General features: G+C 37.2%; 2 protein-coding genes across 3 annotated transcripts; both read right to left on the minus strand.

The window, feature by feature from the left end:
- Positions 1–2149: 2149 nt before the first annotated feature.
- On the minus strand, positions 2150–5265 carry LOC124629832 (trypsin, alkaline B-like). The gene is made up of 4 exons (XM_047163412.1): positions 5188–5265; positions 4678–4846; positions 4103–4358; positions 2150–2541 (listed from the first exon to the last, which is right to left on the minus strand). The coding sequence occupies exons 1-4, from the start codon at positions 5228–5230 to the stop codon at positions 2221–2223; spliced, it is 789 nt and encodes a 262-aa protein (XP_047019368.1). The 5' UTR covers positions 5231–5265; the 3' UTR covers positions 2150–2220.
- Positions 5266–10611: 5346 nt separating this feature from the next.
- On the minus strand, positions 10612–12540 carry LOC124629808 (trypsin, alkaline C-like). 2 transcript variants are annotated; one of them, XM_047163373.1, is made up of 4 exons: positions 12516–12540; positions 11744–11912; positions 11256–11508; positions 10612–11005 (listed from the first exon to the last, which is right to left on the minus strand). In XM_047163373.1, exons 1-4 carry the CDS (start codon positions 12523–12525, stop codon positions 10685–10687), a joined length of 753 nt encoding a protein of 250 aa, XP_047019329.1. In that variant the 5' UTR covers positions 12526–12540; the 3' UTR covers positions 10612–10684. The 2 variants fall into 2 exon arrangements, with proteins under 2 accessions (XP_047019329.1, XP_047019328.1); XM_047163372.1 differs by lacking the exon at positions 12516–12540 and adding an exon at positions 12284–12386.
- Between the last annotated feature and the right edge of the window lie 8987 nt (positions 12541–21527).

Genomic DNA, 21527 nt, shown 5'->3' on the forward strand with positions numbered 1-21527 from the left:
CAAAGGTGCTGCCGCTAAATAAACATTACCTAGGTATCTACTTTTACTACTGATGTATTTTATTGATAACTAATACAGACATACATATTATGTTTATATTTAAAAAAAATTAAGAGGAATTTGTATATATTTTCTTAATGGATAAACTCAAAAACTAAGTAGGTACTATACCGATTTCTTAAATTCTTTCACAATTATTAAGCTACATTACTTATATGCGAGTAACGAGGGTTATATTTTATCCCGGTACGTGCAGGATGTACTTCCTACGGCACGCCAGGAGTAACCGCGGGAAATCGGCTACTAACTAAGTAATACAGATAATAATCTATCTGGGTAAATCCATATTAATTTCATTCAATATGAATGTTTAGATAGGAAAATACAGTGTCAGTGTTAGGTACCTGTAATTAATCATAAAGTTTTAATCTTTGCTATTATTTTTACAACAATGACGTGGCTAAGACAATTTTTTTTTCATCCCACCATCTCGGAAAGAGTAGTTTTACCCTTTGATATCTGAGCGCAAAAGCCGTTTTTATCCTCTAGAGCGGCAAAGTGATTTGAATTTAGAACATCGTGCGCAATACTCCATTTGTGACAATTTTGATAAGATTTCAAACAAATACATATTAAACAAATAAAATACTGCTTAAAATAATTATTCAATTAATTAAGTAATTTTTATTATTGTTTTTACATAGATTTTTAACCTCGTTTCATTTTTAAAGTGAGTTTTCAAATAAATGAACTTTAATAGGTAATTCTTTTTAATTTGATACTCATATGTGCGCGCCATTTTGTTTTTTTTGCATTAAGTAATTTCCTCGATGAAGTGGGATGAAATTATTATTTTTTTTTGTTTTGAGGTCGATTTTAAACCTCATTACATTTTTAATCTGAGTTTTTGCATAAATACATTTTAATAGGTACATCTTTTTAATTTGCCATGTGTGACGAGCGTGCCATTTTCTTCTTTTGAGTTAAGAAATTTCCTCGATGAGGTGGGATGAAAAGTTACGTGTTGCACTCGAGTGCAAAGATTTTTCACCTTGTGCTCTTTTGATTCCCTCGCTATCGCTCAGGATTCTAATTATTGAAACACTCGCTACGCTCGTGTTTCAATTTTAGAATCCTTCGCTTGCTCGGTCATCAAAATTGAGCCCGCGGTTAAAAAGCAACTTTGCACTCTTGTATAACAAATAACTATTTCATTCCACCATCTCAGAAAGAGTAGTTTTACCCTGTGATATCTGAGCGCAAAAGCCGTTTTTATCCTCTAGAGCGGCAAAGTGATTTGAATTTAGAACATCGTGTGCAATAGGTACTCCATTGTGACAATCTTCATAACACTTTTCGAACAAATACATATTAAACAAATAAAATACTGTTTAAAATAATTATTCAATTAATTAAGTATTTTTTATTATTGTTTTTACATAGGTTTTTAACCTCGTTTCATTTTAAACAGAGTTTTCAAATAAATGAACTTTATTTGGTAGGCACTTCTTTTTAATTTGATACACAATATGTGCGCGCCATTTTGTTTTTTTGCATTTAATAATTTCCTCGGTGAAGTGGGATGAAATTATTATTTTTTATTGTTTTGAGGTCGATTTTAAACTGAGTTTTTGCATAAATAAATTTTAATAGGTACATCTTTTTAATTTACCATGTGTGACGTGCGTGCCATTTTCTTTTTTTGAGTTTAGAAATTTCCTCGATGAGGTGGGATGAAAAGTTACGTGTTGCATTCGAGTGCAAAGATTTTTCATCTTGTGCTCTTTTGATTCCCTCGCTATCGCTCAGGATTCTAATTGTTGAAACACTCGCTACGCTCGTGTTTCAATTTTAGAATCCTTCGCTTGCTCGGTCATCAAAATTGAGCCCGCGATCGGTCATCCTTGATCGGTCATCAAAATTGATTGTAAAAAGCAACTTTCCCTCTTGTTTATCAAATAACTATTGTCCGCCTGTTTTGTTCGCAAAACTGGCTGAACCATATGAGATAGAACAAAATAATTAATCTATTACAATATTGAAGTGTTATTAGGTCAAATATGTAGGTACCTAGTGGGCATAATAATGGAAAATTAAGCATTTAAGTACTAACATTAAAGAAGAAGGAATTTCCGCAGTCAAAGACATATTAAACCATAATAGTTTATTAAAAAGAAATGTCAGGTACAGTAATAAGGTCCGTATTAGTCCGTAATGCAACTAAGCATTTGCAATAATCCAGTCGGTGAAATATGACACTCGAGCGCTGACACCAGGGTAGAAAGGATCAGCGCATTGGAAGCCCCACGAGGTTACTCCGACGATTACGTTGTTGTGGAGGAGGGGTCCACCGGAGTCGCCTCCACAAGCATCCTTGCCGCCGATGTTCAAGATACCAGCGCACATCATGTTGTCGGTAACGTCGGGCCAGAGTTCGTACCGTGGCTGCGTCTTCAGGTAAGCGTAACGCTCAGCACACAGTTTATGATTGATGACGTTGATGTCAACATGTTGAAGTCGCTCGCTTGTTGGTCCCATGTACTAAAAAATTTTAATAATGCATGCTCAGAAAAACTTGAAGATTGCTGTGAGAAGGTATCATACCTAAGCCGATAAAATAGACCTACCTACAATTATTGAAATAATATAATTCTACGTTTTGTGCTTGCACCCAAAAACGATTATAATGGTAACAGAGTCTGTTTACATTATTAAGTAGTACCTACCTAATCTAAAACATACTACACTTCATAAGACCGCCACCAATCAGGTAAGACAAGTAGGTAGCAGTGGCGTAGCGTGGGGGGGGCAGGGGGGGCAAATTCCCCGGGCGGCAGCTTTTAGGGGGCGGCAAAATTTACACAATTAAAAAAAAAATTATTCGCAACTAGTATCTGCGCCGCACATACAAGAAAGTTGAAACTTTTTAAACTTAAAATTAATTATTGTTAAAATTTGGTACTTAAAACACACGTGACACTACATTTTACGTAATTTTGGTTTTGAGTCATAAATAAAAAATAATTAAAATTTCGCGCTCGCTTCGCTCGCGTATTCAGAAACTGTATGCGCTTAATTGTGCATTTGTCAACAAACAAAAAGTTAAGTACGTTTGGGCTAAATTGTACGTAACATTTGGTTTAAGTTCGATAAAAATTTCGCGCTCGCTTCGCTCGCGTATTCAGAAACTATATTATGGCCCTTATTTTTGCATTTGTCAACAAACAAAACGTTAAGTACGTTTGGGCAAAATTTTACGTAATTTTTGTTTTAAGTCTGATAAAAATTTCGCGCTCGCTTCGCTCGCGTATTCAAAAACAATATGCCCTCATTTTTGCATCTATCAACAAACAAAAAGTTAGCTACGTTTGGGCTAAATTTTACGTGATTTTTGTTTTAAGTCCGATAAAAATTTCGCGCTCGCTTCGCTCGCGTATTCAAAAACTATATGCCCTTATTTTTGCATCTGTCAACAAACAAAAAGTTAAGTACGTTTGGGCAAAATTTTAAGTAATATTTGGTTTAAGTCCGATAAAAATTTCGCGCTCGCTTCGCTCGCGTATTAAAAAACGATATGCCCTTATTTTTGCATCTGTCTACAAACAAAAAGTTAAGTACGTTTGGGCTAAATTTTAAGTAATTTTTGTTTTAAGTCCGATAAAAATTTCGCGGTCGCTTCGCTCGCGCATTTGAAATTCTAAAACCTTCAGGAAATCAAGTAACAAAGATATAAAAGAAAAGTCTACTTGAGAACCTCCCCCTTCTGCCGGGGCTGCGGGTTGTTCGAAACAGTTACCATAAAACATAAAAGGCCTTCGACGGAACACGACGGTTTCTAGCTGACACTCCCTCACCGCTGCTAACCCACAGCGGGGTCATTTGATGTTTTTTAACGTCGATACAAAAAAACCCTTTTTTTGAAGTCGGTTAAAAATGAGAAACGGCCAGTAACACTTGTAAAAAAAATTCACGGGAAGGGGCGGCAAAATCGACAACTGCCCCGGGCGGCAGATACCCACGCTACGCCACTGGTAGGTAGGTAAGACCCAGTTGATCATTATAATATCCGAAAAGGTATTTTAGCCCAGAGTTCACCACTTACCCAAAGTCTGCCCCATCCTACATGAGTGACCGAGGTACCGTCGGCGACGTGGTAGTTAGATCCAGCGATGCTACCGGGCTGCACGGTGTCGGAGTACGAGGCTGGGCTGTTCAGGTGTACGATGGCCACGTCAAAGTTGAAAACACTATGGTCGTACTGCGGGTGCAGAACAATGCGGTTGATTGTGTGCACGGTTCCACCGCTGTGTGCCATCGAGCTGCCAAGGACTACACGCCATTGCCAGACATGATCTCCGCTAAAACAGAAAGGTTATCGATCAAGCTAACTACCTTTTCCTGAATTGATTATTTATTAATTGCCCTTGATCTAAATCAACAACTTTGTTCCTAACTAGGTTTTTCATGACAGGTGCTTCAAAGAGGCTTCGAAATATGCTTGGACGAACCCATATTGACTGACCCGTCTTATTTTAACGCATGCGATATAAAGTAGCTTGTCTTACTGCAATCATTTCTGAGAGAGTGGCGCGGCAACTCTTTCGAACAATCTCGCAGCCCCGGCAGGACTATAGTACTAGTAGTAGTAGACTATAAGTATATTGTAAAGCTACTTACTAGAAACAGTGTGCAGCGGAAAGCACGGAGGTCCTGGTGAGGAGTGAGCCACCGCAATTCATCCTCCACCACAATCCTCCCTCTAAGAATTGCATGTTTGACATGAAGGGATAGACCGATATGTCAGTATCCTTGCCACCGACTATGCGGCTTATGCTCCGCGGTACCGCTGCAAAAGAAAAAACCACAAGGTTAAGAAAATAAATTCTCAGTCGTCCCAGTTCCAAGTCCTGGTGTCCTGGTGTCTTCGTCCAGTTTATCATCTAGGTACCCAGCCTTTGCCCATACTATGTTGGGTTCGGCTTCCACAGTCACTCTTTCACTGTAAGAACAAAGTCTACAACAAAATGTACTGGATACCAGAATAATTTAGAGTCTTCCACTCAACAAACGTGATTTTTTGCCGTTTTGTAGTTAGTGGACACCTTACGCGCCAGTCACACTCGCACTTGCGATTTTCATTTCATATTTGTTTCAATTCAGGATGAAAGAATTTATAATGATTCTTACCGAAGCTGGTGGCAAGAAGACCTAAGAAGATGATGAACCGCATGGTTGAACTTCAAGTTACGGGTGCGTACTGTAACTGGAGGAAGACTGATGCCCCCTATTTATATCGGATATGTCATCGTCATCATCAGATAGCTAATTACCTATTTATCATTCAAGGAAAACCCAAACATTCGTCCAGATATCCGTTGGGAGATAACTTTAATTTTGAAACTACATTTCTAACTAAATTAGAACTGCTTAGTTGTTTACCAACAGACATACCTATGCATTTTTAAAATAATGAAGATCCTGTCCAAATTCGGGAGGTTAACAATTAACAGTTTTAAAATCATTACGCAAATGGCTATTGACCATGAAAATCCTTTCTACTCTATAAAAGATTTTTTACTAATAATAAAATATGTACCTACCTAAGGTAACATTAACATTTCCATGGTACCTATTATGTTGTGATTGACAACTGAACTATGCTCCATTTCAGTAGGCACATTGTAACTAAACGTAAACAATCCTGATCGATTTTTAGGGTTCCGTACCTCGAAAGGAAAAAACGGAACCCTTATAGGATCACTTTGTTGTCCGTCTGTCTGTCTGTCTGTCTGTCTGTCTGTCAAGACCCTTTATCTCAAGAACGCGTGGACGTATCAAGCTGAAATTCACATGAAATACTCGGGTCTATTGTTCCTTTAGGCTGTGAAAATATCAAGCTTCTAAGCCAAGCCAATCAAAAGATACAACCGATTATGTCGATATTTTCAACAAATTCTCGACACTCGCAAAGGAATCAAAACCTACAGGGTACTTCCCGTAAACTCAGAATCTTGAAATTTGGCATGAAGCATTGTTATATAATGCAAATATAGGAAAAATTGCGAAAATCTCATTTTTTTTTGTTATATAATATAATAAAAATATTTTAATAAAATGAAACTTACTACCTTATTTTTCACGAACGAATAAAGGTACCAAATTGAAATTTATACCAAATACCTAGGTCTATTGTCCCTTTAAGCAATGAAAAAATCAAACTTCTAAGTTAACGCGATCAACAGATACAGCAGTTTTAACGACACCTTAGACGAATTTCCGTCACACGCTAGGGAATCAAAACCTACAAGGTACTTCCCGTGAACTCAGAATCTTAAAATTCGGTACGAAGCAACGTTATATAGTACAGATAAAGAAAAAATTGCGAAAATTATAAATTTGAAGTTACATAAAATATTAAAATATTATTTTTGCTTACATGACATAAAATATTTTTTTAATAATTATAAACTTACATACTACCTACCCTTTTTCACATGAACGCGTAGAGATATTAAAGTTTTGAATAAAAAGTGAAATTCATGTCAAACACTTCTTAAATATAATGGCCTCTAAACTGTGAAAAATTTTAAATCATTCAAAGGTCATTGGGCACCTTAGTATGAAAACCATACCCACGGCGGATACGAACGAAATATAGCACAGTATAATGATAAAGGCTCTGATTTACTATGGCATTAGTCGCATCAATGTGAACCATGGGAATCTAGAGAAAATCAGGTGTAAACATCAAATATTTTCCTCATTTCAATGGGGAATTTAAACGACCATGTTTGACGGATTTGAGAAATCATTTCTTTGTAGTGAAAGAGTATACTCGCCGTTTATTTCCATTGTCATCAGGTCAGGATCTGATGATGGAAATCCTGAGAAATCGAGGGCAACTATCAGAAATTGTAGGCATGCATAGGATTAAAACTTGATTCTCAGATGTAAGTCTGGTGATACTATCAAACAGTGAAGGTTTAGAGCTTATCTGATGATGGAGACGTGAGAAAGTCGAGAGAACTCGGTATGTTTTAGTTACGTCGTGTTTGGGCTTATATTATTCGTATTGACGAGAACTTTTCACAAAAGTTAAAAATAAAAACTTTTTACAAAAAAAAAACAACTTCTAAAACAACAAGAAAACTGTTTATATGCATCGGTCTAGATCTCGGTGGTTAAATAAATATAGATATGCATCCTCTAGACACCGACTTCTAGACCGATGCACCTAACATCTTTTTAATTTCTTTCTTGCTTTTGCTTTCTTGTTGCTTTCTTATATGTTTGAAGTTGGATTTGTTTGTAAAATGCTACAAAATAAAATAATGCCGACTTTATAAAACAAAGAAAGGGACAGAATTACACTTTTGTCAAGGCTCTAGAAACGTAAAGCCAGCAGCCCCGAATCCTACTCTCTAGAAGTCGTTGTTACAATTCGACAGCTACAAGTCGTCAGGCGGTTTCGAAAAAAACCTGAAACTGGGGCTCTTTAGGTGATTAATCCCTCAAAAATAAAAGATCCCATTCCTGCAATGGCTGCTTTAACCCAAGTTAGTAGTGAATTCTCATCACCTAAAATAAAATAAGCTCCAACACAAGGTAACGTTATAAATTGTAAAGGAGTTCCCATAACTATGGCAGTCAAACCTATCTTTGTGGAAAGTTTGCCAATACGAATAAAATAAAACCAAAACACGTGGTAGTTGCAACATACCGTTCGGGAGTTCCCTTGACTCTCTGTAGTCTCCATAATCAAATCAGCTCCAAACCTTCACTGTTTACCAGTACCCTCAAAAATACACTCACATGTCTGATTATGACTCGATGCGTGCCTACAATATTCAAGAGTTGCCCTCGATTTCTCAGGGTTTCCAAATCCTCATCAGATCCTGGTCATCCGGATTGGCACCTTCCTTCTTTTTGAAAAGTATTTTAACAATAAAAACTGTTATTGTGACCTGTACAATCCAAAAAACTGCTTGTTTTTTTATGATCTTCAAACGAACCTGTACATTCTTCTCCATGGAATTTTAATAAAATATTGATATTGAATGAAACGCCTTACTATTCCCCATAATTTAAAACTACTTTCATTCGTGTCCGCCACTTTTTGCAAAGCGGGTCAGATATGCCCAATGACCAAGACATAATTAGTTATTTTCAATCAGATTTCTTAATGATGACTACAACATGTAAATAAATAACTTTAGTAAAACAACTTTTACAAGGTACTGGCCTATTATTTTAGTTATATAATAAAATAAAAAAATGTTAACTATTTTGACTCTCACAAATTACCATCAAATTACCATAACTGTGAATACTGTGATTGTTCTAAACTGAACGGTTTGGCGAGAGTCACTTTTTATCTATACAGGATTTGTACGGAACCCTCGGTGCGCGAGCTCGACTCGCACTTGGCCGGTTATTTGACACAAATGCTACTTGAATAATAACTATTCAATTTATAACGTCATTGGTTGGATTGGATTGTTCCTAAACTATGGAAAACGGCGTTTATATCGCCTGTGCACAAAAAAGGAGTAAAAACGGACATTCTGCTCTAAAAAATTCTTTCAGTCCTTTCCAACATGGCTTTTAAAAAGGTAGGTCTACCGTTACTAATTTAATTCTACTTAATGATTATATCACTGATGCTATATACATATATGATAAGGGTTTTTTTTTAATATTTACATTGGGAAGAAAGGGTAAAAGCAGGTCGATGTCGTCTATACTGATTATAGTAAGGCTTTTGACCGAATCGATCACAATATACTTTTATCGAAGCTTAAGGGTATAGGAATACGTGGAGACTTACTTAGATGGTTTTCTTCTTACGTAGAGGAAAGATCTCAAGCTGTAGTGTTGAATAATTATACATATGTCTAGTTGGGTTCCTATACATAGTGGTGCCCCCCCCAAGGGTCCTTGCTCGGGCCATTACCATTTATAATCTATATAAACGACATCGATGCTTGCCTGAGTTCATCCAAGTTACTGTGTGTCGCCGATGACATGAAAATCTATGCCAGAATATCATCTCCTATGGACGTGATAGCACTTCAGAAGCAAGCTTGATCTCAACCCCGCGAAATACTCGATCATTACATATTCACGTAAGCACTCAACCATTGCTTCAGCGTACTCTTGATGATCAACTACTACGTAGATCCCATTGCATCCGTGATCTTGGGGTTCACCATGACTCCAAACTTAGCTTTGAAGAACATGTTGGCAAAATAGTCGCTAAAGCATCCAAATCTCTAGGTTTCATAATGCGTCTGTCCAAGTGCTTCACACAAGCCAAAATATTAAAACTTTTGTTAGAAGTCACTTGGAGTACGCATCCGAGATTTGGAATCCACGTTATCATAAATATATTGATCCAATTGAAAGCATTCAAAAGAGATTTATAAAATACCTATGTTTTCACCAAAAATACCCTACAAGTCAGAAAATTACCTTAAACTATGTAAAAAATATCTATCATATACTGCCTCTAAGCATTCGTCGGGAGATTTCTGACAGCGTATTTCTACTGAAGACTTTTAATAACAACATTAACAGCCCCGATATTCTATCTAAATTCTATTTTAATGTCCCTAGTAATTCGAAACGATTTAATCCACCGTTGTGTGTACCACTTACTTCGTCGAATTATAGGCAGAATTCATTTATTGTGCGTGCAAGTAGAAGCTTCAATAACAGTTAACAGCATGATTTTGATCCCTTCACGACAAGCGTGTCCTCGGCCAGAAAGTGTCTAAGCCTTAACTTTTTTTCTAAATACAAACTGTAATATTTTGATTTTGTTATTATTATTTTTCCTTTCTTGTTGGCAGTACTCTTCTTATATAATGTTGTTCACAGATTTGTTTGTATACATCTGTATCTACACGTGGAGACATGTAATTGGCTGTCCGTTTACCATACTGTTCTTAGTCTATTTTCTTTAGCTGTAGGTTTCCCATGTAAATAAATAAATAACTTAAATGTAGTAGCTAGCCTTTGCGTCACGGGAAGCGACAAATGCTGGGATAGCTCTTCACCTACCCAGAGCATTTAAACCCCAGGGAAAATTAATGAAAACAAGTATAAAATAAATATTTTAGAAATCTTTTTATAGTACAATCGGCACACTTGAATTATACTACTTGAATTTTACTCATTTTGTCTTTTGAAATGTCAAAACAACAAAGATTTCCCCTTTTAGGTACGGTGCCTGCAGGACTTTAAAAAATTAAGCAAACCACGACATTCGTCGTCTGTCTCAACTTTGTCACAAAGGCAGTACTTAGATTATACCTGTAGATGTAACTTAGACTCTTTCGATAATAACAAATTAAATAAGTACAATTCAGTGTTTTTTTTTTTAAACTTGCCTCTATCTTTATGAGCATATTCGCTCGGACCTATGATGGAATCATGGAATCATACAGATTGACGTTTCCTCTTCTTTATTTGAGCTTAAAAACGCTCAAAGATCATGACTTTTTTTTCAATGAATTTGTACAAAAAAATTAAAAGCTCTTTTGGGGTACTTAACTACTGGCCTTCATACACTATGATATGGTATTCTATTTTAAAGTAAAAAATATTATGTTAATGTACAATACTTTTTATTTCAGTGAGTAGGTAATATTAATTACATTTTATTTACATAATTTGAAATAACCTAAGCATTAGCAGTGATCCAGTTTGTGAAATATGACACGCGAGCGCTGACACCAGGGTAGAAGGGATCTGCGCACTCATATCCCCAAGAAGTGATTCCTACGATCACATTGTTGTGGAGGAGGGGTCCGCCGGAGTCGCCCGAACAAGCGTCCTTACCGCCGACGTTCAAGATACCAGCGCACATCATGTTGTCGGTAATGTCGGGCCAGTTTTCGTACCGTGGCTGCGTCTTAAGGTAAGCGTAACGCTCAGCACACAGTTGTTGGTTGATGACGTTGATGTCAACATGCATGAGCTGGTTGGATGCTGGTCCGTCGTACTGAAAATTGCAATACCGATGTTCAGAAAAATCGAATTAAGTAACACGATATTGTTTCGTTTGATCATAGATGAACTTTTGTCAATTATGTCTAAGCTTTCTCTTATTTCTTTATGCCAATAGGTATCGGTGAGACAGTAAGGTCCAAGATCACCGATAGAATAACCGTCGTTAAAAAAAAATACAACTGACGTTTATGCTGCCGGTGACTTGGGCCTATGTTAGTCTAAAATAATAATTAGGTAGGTACCCAAAGAGCTCCCCATCCGACATGAGTGACCGAGGTGCCGTCGGCGACGTGGTAGTTAGATCCAGCGATGCTACCGGGCTGCACGTTGTTGGAGTATATAGCCGGATTGCTCAGGTGCACGATGGCCACGTCAAAGTTTAGAGAACTATGGTTGTACTGCGGGTGGAGAGTAATGCTGTTGATAAGGTGAAGGCTGCCGCTATTGGACAGAGAGCTGCCGAGAAGTACACGCCATTCCGAGACGCGGTCACCACTGAAACACAAAGAGAAAACAATTCAAATTAAATTGATACTAATATCTATTTTGGAACTATTTAAGGTGTGGGTAGAGAACTGATTCCCCTGGTATTAGGCATAATTAATACGTCTAGGACCAAATTACCACCACCTTTATATGAGTTAAGGATTTCATGGTGATAAAAAAGTTAAATAACTTTGGTCGGTCCACAACTTTTTGTTTGTTAAGATGGCGACTGTGTTGTACTTACTAGAAGCAGTGCGCAGCGGAGAGCACGGCAGTGCTAGTCAGGAGGGATCCTCCGCAACTCTGCATCCACCAGATGCCCCACCAGTGGTATTGCATGTTTGACATGAAGGGGTAGGACGAGATGTCAGTCGCCGAACCACCGACTATGCGGCTTGCGCTCCTCGGCACCGCTGTAATAATATTTAACATGAAATATGCAATTGTAGGCAGGTTCATATAGGTACGAAGGCCAATACATTTATTTATGTAGTTTTTCACAGAAAACTCCGGCCTCAAAATATAAACTAAGACCAAAGAAAAAATATTAAGTAAAGATTAGAATAAACAGATTCGACACAGACTCAAACGCTATGTCGTCGTCACCACCGCCTAAAAAAACTGGTGCTGCCCATCTCCGAGCAAGAAATTTAATATCCGTGTACAGTAGTGCTTGTACCGCCAAAACGTCGCCTGTTTTTGAGCACTATTTTCCACTATTATGGTGTTTACCACTTAAAACTATAATGCACAAACTACAACAAGAAAGAAGATGAGCTCTTACCGAAAGCGGAGCCCAGAAGGGCCAGAGAGGCAAAAAATATGATGAAACGCATGGTGGTAGCTGACTGTACAGAGGACGCAATGTTACAACAGGAACTCCGACATGTTTCAGATATATATACCCTACATAGGCACCCTATATCAATTTCCAAAGCATCATCTGATAACTAATCGCCATTTTAGGAAAACCCCTACGGTATAAGTAGGTAATCTTATAATTATACGATAATTACCTATACACATTTTCGGGGTTGATATGGAAAACCCAAACAGCAATTTCATAATTTGGATTCAGTAAGTCTATGTTTGTTGCTATCTCAATAGCTGAACTGGATGAGCTTACAATAAGAATTCTAGTAAGATCAAACGTCATTTTCAGGTCATTATCAAGATTTCACTACACGTCTGGTCCGTCTGTCACGAGGCTGTATCTTATGAACTGCAACTGTGAAAGATATTTAGACAGTTGATATTTTCACAGATGATGTATTTCTGTTGCCACCTTATGATAAAATTAAAACATTTAAGGGGATTTTCATCGAACAGCAAACGTTCCATTTTGCTAGAACTAGCGACCGGGTTGCCAGGTCCTCAGACGCAAAAGCCGGACAGACCTGTGAGTTTGTCCTGACATTTGGGTAAAAAATCCGGACATCTTGTTTTTTTTGTCAATTTTTTTATAAAAAGTGTAAAACTAATTTTTTTTGTCCTAACATTCGGTCGATAAATCCGGACGCCTCACATTTTTGAAAAATTTTGGTGTTACTTAAAAAAAATGGAAATCCGGGATTTTCTGATTGCATTTTAATAAAACAAAAGCAAAATCAAGCTTATATTTCTTTATTATAAGTCAGTCTCTAACTCTCTCAATCATCAGTCGAATACATAATATAAACAAAAATTATTTTCTTACTTAACATTATCAAAATTAAACATACCTAACAACAAAAATAAATCAACGTACCGTAAGCGAAACAAAACATATATCTTCTCCTTTATTTAAACAAAACAAAACATAACTTCTCATAAATTTGCTTTAAAACTTCTTTTTCTTTTAATATGTTGTCATGAAAATCTTTGCATGACATGTGTTTTAAATTATACTCTACAATTCGGCGTGATTCGATCTCGATCCGCGCGCGAATTTCGAAATTGAAAAATCCTACCTAAATCCTAACAGGCCGGATGCCGCTTATTTTGGCCGGACAAGCAATCAAAAATCCTACGTATGTCCTGCTTTATCCTAACACCTGGCAACCCTTCACCCGCCCCAGCTTGGCACGGGGGCAATGCTGATACTACTATACATAAAAGTACCTACACATATAAATCATCCGCTTCAATCACGTTCTATGCAAAAAAACCGCTTAAAAATCCGTTGTGTAGTTTTAAAGATTTAAGCATACAGAGCAAGCGACTTTGTTTTATTCTATGAAGTGATGGTACGGAACCCTTACGGCTTGAGTCTGTCTCGCACTTGTGTTTTTAGATAAATCTATTATCTTGTATATATTTGAGATAATTTATGTGTTTAGCTTATGTCAAAAATAAAATGCCGGTCTCTAAAAAACCGTCGGATCGGTTATTGTAATCCGCAGTAAGGCTATTAATTTATCGACACTGGTTTAACAAAAGCGATTTCTTTTAATCTATATAAAACAAAAACAAAGTTTTTGAACTTTTACTTCATATTTGCCATTGATAACATTAAACATACCCCTAATCATTTCGATATGAGTACGTAATAGAGATTCATACCGTATTAATTCACTAAGGAAAAGCGTCGGCTTATGCTGAATAGCCAATATGCACGCGCGGAAAAAACAAAATCAACCATGGTATGCAAAATTATTATTGTTGTTCCATGCAAAAAAGTCGGCCTAGTGGGTAAAGAGCCAACCTCCCGAGTATGAGGGCGTGGGTTCGATTCTAGGTCGGGCAAGTACCAATGCAACTTTTCTAACTTTGTATGTAGGTACTTTCTAAGTATATCTTGGACACCGACACCATGCAATGACTGTGTTTCAGATGGCACGTTAAACTGTAGGTCCCGGCTGTCAATGACATCCTTGGCAGTCGTTACGGGTAGTCAGAAGCCAGTAAGTCTGACGCCAGTATAACCAAGGGGTATCGGGTTGCCCGGGTAAATGGGTTGAGGAGGTCAGACAGGCAGTCGCTCCTTGTAAAGCATTGGTACTCAGCTGAATCCGGTTAGACTGGAAGCCGACCTCAACATAGTTAGGAAAAGGCTCGGGAGATGATGTTGCAAAATTAAATAAATTATATAATTTTTTGCTTTGTAACGAATTTTTTTAAAACAAAAATGTGACTGTAAAATGTTAACTGATACCTAGAAGTTTAACCCTTTGTTGAACCATCGCAGTTGAGTGATTGTCCTGTGCAACACTTGTCCTTCTAGTTATTTCGACGCTGTCAGATTCTACCTGTTTTTTTATCTTGTTAGTTAGATATCGAATACCTGGGTATACAATTACATATTCTGGTATTTCCTCAAGAAGATAAGCATGATATCACGTGATTAACGATTAACTACTGATTTTTTTGTTCTGTTGATAACTGGGTGTTTCCCGTATATTCACCCAGGGCCCGTGGAAACTACTTCCCTTCCTAACAGTGAACGAATTTGGAGCTTTTATAAGGGTAGGGTGCAAACGACTAATTTGAAACTATTTTGATTTGTAACTTAAACTTTTTTCTATTATCCAACTCAAACAAGAAATCTTTATAATTGATCTTTATAGGAATGTACGTATGTAAGGATGGTAAGAAAGTTAGAAAGTGGTAGCAAGTTAGTGGTAGAAAGTAGGTGGTAAAGAGTTTATAGGGTGTGTAGGTATATATAGCACATAAAGAGGGGAGTTCATAGGGGGAGTAATTAGGGTAGTACATAAAATGAGAAATAAGTGTAGGTCAAAAGTAAATGAGGGCTGTGGGCATTGCCCGCATTGTCCACTACGGTAGATCCATTACAAACTATAGGTAGGTATAGCCCGAAGTTTGGCACGCGTCTGTAGCCTTTCCCGATATGGAACAATTAAACATTTTTTTCTAATAAGTTCAGGTTTGATAAGCTCGTTGAACGAAGCAAATAAAGTCATAGATCTTTGCTTCAGCAGATTTTGTACCTAGATTAAATTTCGCATTCAGCACGGTTTGATGAAAACGTTAGAACGGAAAGTGCACGCAACGGATACTTAATGATTGTTTTTTTGTTATCAATATTTTTTCCGTTTGTAAGCCATGTTCGTAAATAATAGAATCAGATTAGATATTAATTAATGTAATCTAATCGTGAACATACCTATTAATAAAAACATTTTGCCCATAAGCAATTTTCAGACAGGGTTTTTTCAACCTTTGTTGTAGGTAGATATTATATGAATCTTTTTTTTTTTTAGCGACGTAAAATCATCAAATGACCCCTCCCGCTGTGGGTTAGCAGCGGTGAGGGAGTGTCAGACTCTTACTGACTAAAATCGTCGTGTTCCGTCATAGACCTTTTATGTACCAGGGCCGCGGTATCTCTTTCGAACAACCCGCAGCCCCGGAGATATTATATGAATCTTAACTTATTTTTTTTCAACCTTGATAACACGAACTTAAAAGAACCGGTGCAGAGTCTAAAGTCTGGTACCTAATTCAAATCATTTTGTTGTTTCAAATAAGAAAATATTTTTTCCATGCAAAATGTCTCTCAATTTCTAACTGAATCGTTGGTATAGGTACACAAACTAGTAATTTTTTTACTAGACCTTGAGTTGTAAGGATTTTTTAAAAAGAATTAGGTACCGGGTTTTTTTGAATCTTTGTCCGGGTTTGACGAAATTCGAGATGGCAACCCTACCTTTGATCAAATTGCTGTTAATTCGATTAATATAACGGTGTCCAGTAAATAGCACGACATACTGCAGTGGGTGATAGCTTGGGTCACTACCTATCAATACAACACTATACAAGGTGTTGATTTGCATTTGTGCCGTAGTTCAGGAGGAGGACATAAAATACGTAAATAATCGATTGAAATTACAGTAGATGGGAAATAGCTAATATGCACTGCTTTTTTTGTCATTGTAATGTCGTGGTATTTCAGAAGTAATCCAATTTTATGAATGAAATTTATAAGTGATCGTTGCGTATGCTTTGTGTTTGCGTTTGTGTGAGGGCGCAGCACGGTTTTAAGGCCAGTAACATACGCGCCAAGTTTAAATAAGGCTAGATGACATTTACGGAATTCCGAAAAAAAAAAAAAAAAAATACGTACCAATTTTTTTGTTGATTTGGGTCGAGAATCATTAGCATAATTACCTCCTTGAAAGTGGCACGGATGCAAATCAACAGCTTGTATATGTTCAGCAAAATCTTACGGATTTACAGTTTTACAAAATTTTCCGAAATACCGAAAAATCTCTACCTTGAGACAGATTTTTAAGCATCTCGTTATGAAAAAATCCTTTTCTAGTACTTTTTTTTACATCAAATTATTCGTGAATGGTTACTTTACTCATTAATAAGTCTTTTTTCTATCAAAAACAAGAATGTTTTCAAGAAATACAATTTGTTGTTTAAGTTTGCACTGAACTATTTTCTTATCACTTAAGTTTAACCTACAGTGGTGAAAAAAAATGTATGGGGCAGTTGTGTACAACAAACTTAAAAAATAGCTTGTTTAATGGTGATTTAGGAAAGATACAATACTAGTGCATTACATTTTAAAAAATACGAAAAATGAGCTATTTTACTTAATAAGAGCATTTTATTTTAAATGCAAGTAATGTGACTTTGAATTCTAATCGCTGTCGTACTTCGGTTCGAATTACATAATATTTCATCTACAGCCGACCCGTTGGCCGGTCATGACATCTTGAAGGATAAGTTAATAGTAAAAAAAACAGGAGTTAACTTTGATAAACATTTATTTAAATAAATTACAATAAATGCTCAAATTGTTTCCTTTGTACACGCTCGGCATCTTCTTAAAAATGAGCTTTTGAGTCTCCTCAAGCTTATTTCCGATATTTTTTCTTGCTGCAATGTTAACCACTCAATTCATTGTCATTTTGGATCGGTTTTTCATAGACTTTGTCCTTCATGGCACCCCAATAAAAAAAATCCAGGGGGTTTAGGTCCGGAGACCTAGGTGGCCATAATATCGGTCCCAGTCACCCAATCCACCTGCCTGGATAAGCTTCATCTAAGTAGGCTTACTTCCCGCCCATAATGAGCAGGGCTCCCATAATTTTGAAGCCACATCACCTCTCTTAGCTCACTCGGAACATTTTCAAGGAGCGTGGGTAGGGTTTCTCGTAAAAACTCCAAGTAATTATTGGCATTTAATGTAGGTGGAAGCTCGATGGGACCCACAATCACAACTAGTTTTATAATAATTCACATAAATGAGCAGCTATTACTTATTCTCATAGTAGTTTTTGTCAAAATTACGTTATTTTTTCAACAAAATCAGCTTCTCTGGAACTAAAATAGCATTTTTTGTATTTTTTTAATGAAAATGCACTAGTGTTGTATATTTCCTAAATCACCATTAAACAAGCCTTTTTTTAAGTTTGTTGTACAAAACTGCCCCATACATTTTTTTTTCACCACTGTAGGTTAAACTTAAGTGATAAGAAAATTTTTCAGTGCAAACTTAAACAACAAATTGTATTTCTTGAAAACATTCTTCTTTTTGATAGAAAAAAGACTTATTAATGAACTAGCTTCTGCCCGCGACTTCGTACGCGGATCCTGTCCCTTATGCCAGCGACTACGGGGTCAGCAAAATCAAAGATCTGAATAGTCTGATATTGAATTTTAAGGGCCCGTTGACTTGGAAACAACGGAATACGCATAACCATTAGAAACGTTCCATATATTTAATTTTTGTACTTTAACGGCAAAAGCACAGCAGACTAAACAAAACGCTGAGAACTGAACCGCAATAGACGTGACCATAGGGATAAAAGTGGTGATTCTAATTAGTCCGCATTTAAGTTGTGAGTGGCAAAAATATTAGGTACACGTATTATTACGTAAAAAAAACATTAAATAGATGACAAAGTCGTGGTGACTTAGTGGAAGTCGTGGTGGTTTAGTGGGTAGAGAACCAATCTCTCAAGTATGAGCGTGCGGCTTTGATTCCAGGTCTGGCAAGTGCCTGCCAATGCAACTTTTCTAAGTTCTTATGTACTTTCTACGTATATTTTGGATACCAATGACCGTTATTTGGAGGGGATGTTAAACTGTAGGTTCCGGCTGTCATTGAACATTCTTGGCAGTCGTTATGGGTAGTCAGAAGCCAGTAAGTCTTACCAAGGGGTGTTGGGTTGAGCGGGTAACCGGGTTGTGGAGGTCAGATAGGCAGTCGCTCCTTGTAAAACACTGGTACTCAGTTGCATCGTGACTGGAAGTCGACCCTAACATAATTGGGACAAAGGCTCTTGACGACAATAATAATGAGATACAGGCACCGCAGGACATCTGAGGCTGATGACGGGGAGTAGCGACCCCGCGGGGCTATATATACTGAGTTTTCCAGGGAGAGTATACTGTCCCCCATCTCCGGCCGGTCGGAGTGAACCATGACGGGGGTAGGTCTCACGCCTCTGGCTTGGCTTGGCCGTCCAGAGTGGAGTCGCTAGAGCAGGATTAGTAGCCCTGCTCGGAGGGTAGGTGCCTCATGGTAAGCACAGGGAGCGCGCAATCAGCGTTTAAAGTCCACCGAGGTATCCTCACCCTACAGCCGCTCATGTACCTGTTGCCCTCTTGTTGCTATTCAGTGACTGGTTCCCGGGGGCCCAGTAAGTCAGGTGGCAAGTCTCCACCTGCCATTTTTACATGTACCTAATACATTGTCATCCACTAACATCCCATCACAATAGCCCAAGTACTTTTCCTCCATAGTTAGCAATAGTTTAGCACAGAACCGGGGATTGTCTTTTTTTAACGACGTCCATCGGGGATTGTCCTTGGGTTCATTTCTATAGTGTATAAAGGGATAATCGTCGGTTTTGTGTCACCATTTCAATAAAGTTGTCTCAAAGGGTCTTCAGCGTGTTGGCTTCGGCCCCACGTTTGCCTCCCAAAAATTCGGAACTCTGTAGTCCCGAGGTCTGGAAGAGACATACAAAATAATAATGAGATATAACGCAACAAAGTCGGAGAGTGGGGGCTCGTAACGCCACGTCTAGGTATGTAAAATTTGTACTAAGCAGTGACTTAACACAAAATTCAAGCGTGTTGTATCTTCGTTATTATTTGTTTGTGAGAGAGAGAAAAGAAAAATACGTGTCTATTATTTTAGGGTTATCTAAAAGACGTACTAATTACTTTTTTTTGATTCGCCATACCTATTTAATAACATTCATTTCTATACATTTCAAGTGTAGTATTGCTCTTGAAGTTCCACATCAGGTGTTCCAGATCTTCGATGTTTATACGTCAATAGAGAGTGCTTATCAGATTGAACCACTAAAACGTCATATCTTCATATGCTATAGTCTAGCTGGGCCCCTGGAGTTCCACATCAGGTGTTTTATTTTTTTTAGATCTTCAATTTGTATAAGTCAATAGAAAGTGCTTATCAAATTGAACAACTTTTGCTAAAACATCATACCGTATATGGTACAGAGAAGCTGGGCTCTTGGGGTTCCACATCAGGTGTTCCAGATCTTCAAATTTATTATCTCAGCTGAAAATGCTCATCACATGAAACAATTTTTGCCATGGCACCATTTTTGTATCTCTTATAGTTTTGTTGGTCTGTTGGAGTTCTGCATCAGGTCTTCAAGTTTCGAAGATAAATTATAGCCTATATGTTAACCAGGCTTAATGCTGATACAACAAAGAAAAAATCATTGGAATCCGTTCAGTAGTTCGGAAGATTAGCGTGTACAAACAAACAGACATACAGACATACAGACATGCAGACATACAGACATACAGACAGAATTTTTTTTTTGGATTTGTGCTCCATTACTGTTTCTAAACCCCACCCAATTATTATTTTTTTAATATATTCAATGTACAGACACAGTTTTTTACAGATTTATTACCTATATATATATATGTATAGATATGTATAGATAAAGTAACCATTCACGAATAATTTGATGTAAAAGAAGTACTAGAAAAGTATTTTTTCATTACGAGATGCTTAAAAATCTGTTTCAAGGTAGAGATTTTTCGGTATTTCGGAAAATTTGTAAATTAAAACTGTAAATCCGTAAGATTTTGCTGAACATATATTGTGTTGTATTGATAAGTAGTGACCCAAGCTATCACCCCCTGCAGTATGTCGTGCTATTTACTGGACACCCTGTATACCCAATGGTTAATGAAATAAAATGATCGCTCCCAAATTAAAATGCCGGTAGATTTAGGAAAGGCGATGGAATAACTTGGCGCGAATTGCTTTAGGTATCATTAGGTATTCTAGTTTTTTTTCCGAGGATTCACTCGCGTCCCATGAGAACGACTGCATGTACCGCCGTATTACGCTACTCAGTACCACCCTGGGGGTGGTTGCCACCCCTTCTCGGGGGTGGATTTTTTTGCAAAATAACCTCGGATATCGATGGAAGACCTAATTTTAAGCTAAAGTTGTCTATAAAGCTTTTTAAAAAATCCAATACTTTTCAAGTTATTGGTAATTGAAAATTGGCAATTTTTTCACGTTTTTCTTCAGTTTTTTGCAAATATCTCCAAAAATATACGTTTTATCGAAATATTTATAAAGGACAAAATTGTAGCAGGTAAAACAATGAACAATTTGATGTTTTATAAAGTTCTATAGTTGCAATATTAAGCTAGATATTAAAGATTAAAGCCGTTTTTTACTTTGTCTGAAATTTAATCGACGTGGTCAATGCCATCTATTGTTTTAGTAAGTTGATCAATTTACGAGTTTTATTATTTTCCGGTGACATATATACACATTACAATAGTTGTTGGTCTTTATTATACTGCCTACTTTCACAATGCTCCAAATATTGACACTCCGAAATTTTCAGTTACTAAGTTGAAAAAAATATGACAAGTTTTTAGACCATAACTAATTCAATTTTCGTGGTATCACAATTTTTCTTTTTCTAAAACGGTGAACAGTTAAAGGGCTTAAGAGAGGCTGTGATTGCGCTGCCACGCGCTCTTTAAGGCGACGAATTGGTCAACAATAATTCCATAACCGGCACGCGCATCTAAGGCGCCAAAAGGGGTCGGAGCGTCTGAGC

The sequence above is a fragment of the Helicoverpa zea genome, chromosome 4 (assembly GCF_022581195.2).
Source record: "Helicoverpa zea isolate HzStark_Cry1AcR chromosome 4, ilHelZeax1.1, whole genome shotgun sequence".
NCBI lineage: Eukaryota > Metazoa > Arthropoda > Insecta > Lepidoptera > Noctuidae > Helicoverpa > Helicoverpa zea.

Coding starts and splice junctions, on each gene's coding strand:
- LOC124629832 (XM_047163412.1), bottom strand. CDS start 5,230: ATGCGGTTCATCATCTTCTTAGGTCTTCTTGCCACCAGCTTCG. Junction 4,847..5,187: donor TCTTCTTGCCACCAGCTTCG/GTAAGAATCATT, acceptor TTTCTTTTGCAG/CGGTACCGCGGAGCATAAGC. Junction 2,542..4,102: donor TAGGATGGGGCAGACTTTGG/GTAAGTGGTGAA, acceptor AAAATTTTTTAG/TACATGGGACCAACAAGCGA.
- LOC124629808 (XM_047163372.1), bottom strand. CDS start 12,335: ATGCGTTTCATCATATTTTTTGCCTCTCTGGCCCTTCTGGGCTCCGCT. Junction 11,913..12,283: donor CCTTCTGGGCTCCGCTTTCG/GTAAGAGCTCAT, acceptor ATATTATTACAG/CGGTGCCGAGGAGCGCAAGC. Junction 11,006..11,255: donor TCGGATGGGGAGCTCTTTGG/GTACCTACCTAA, acceptor TGCAATTTTCAG/TACGACGGACCAGCATCCAA.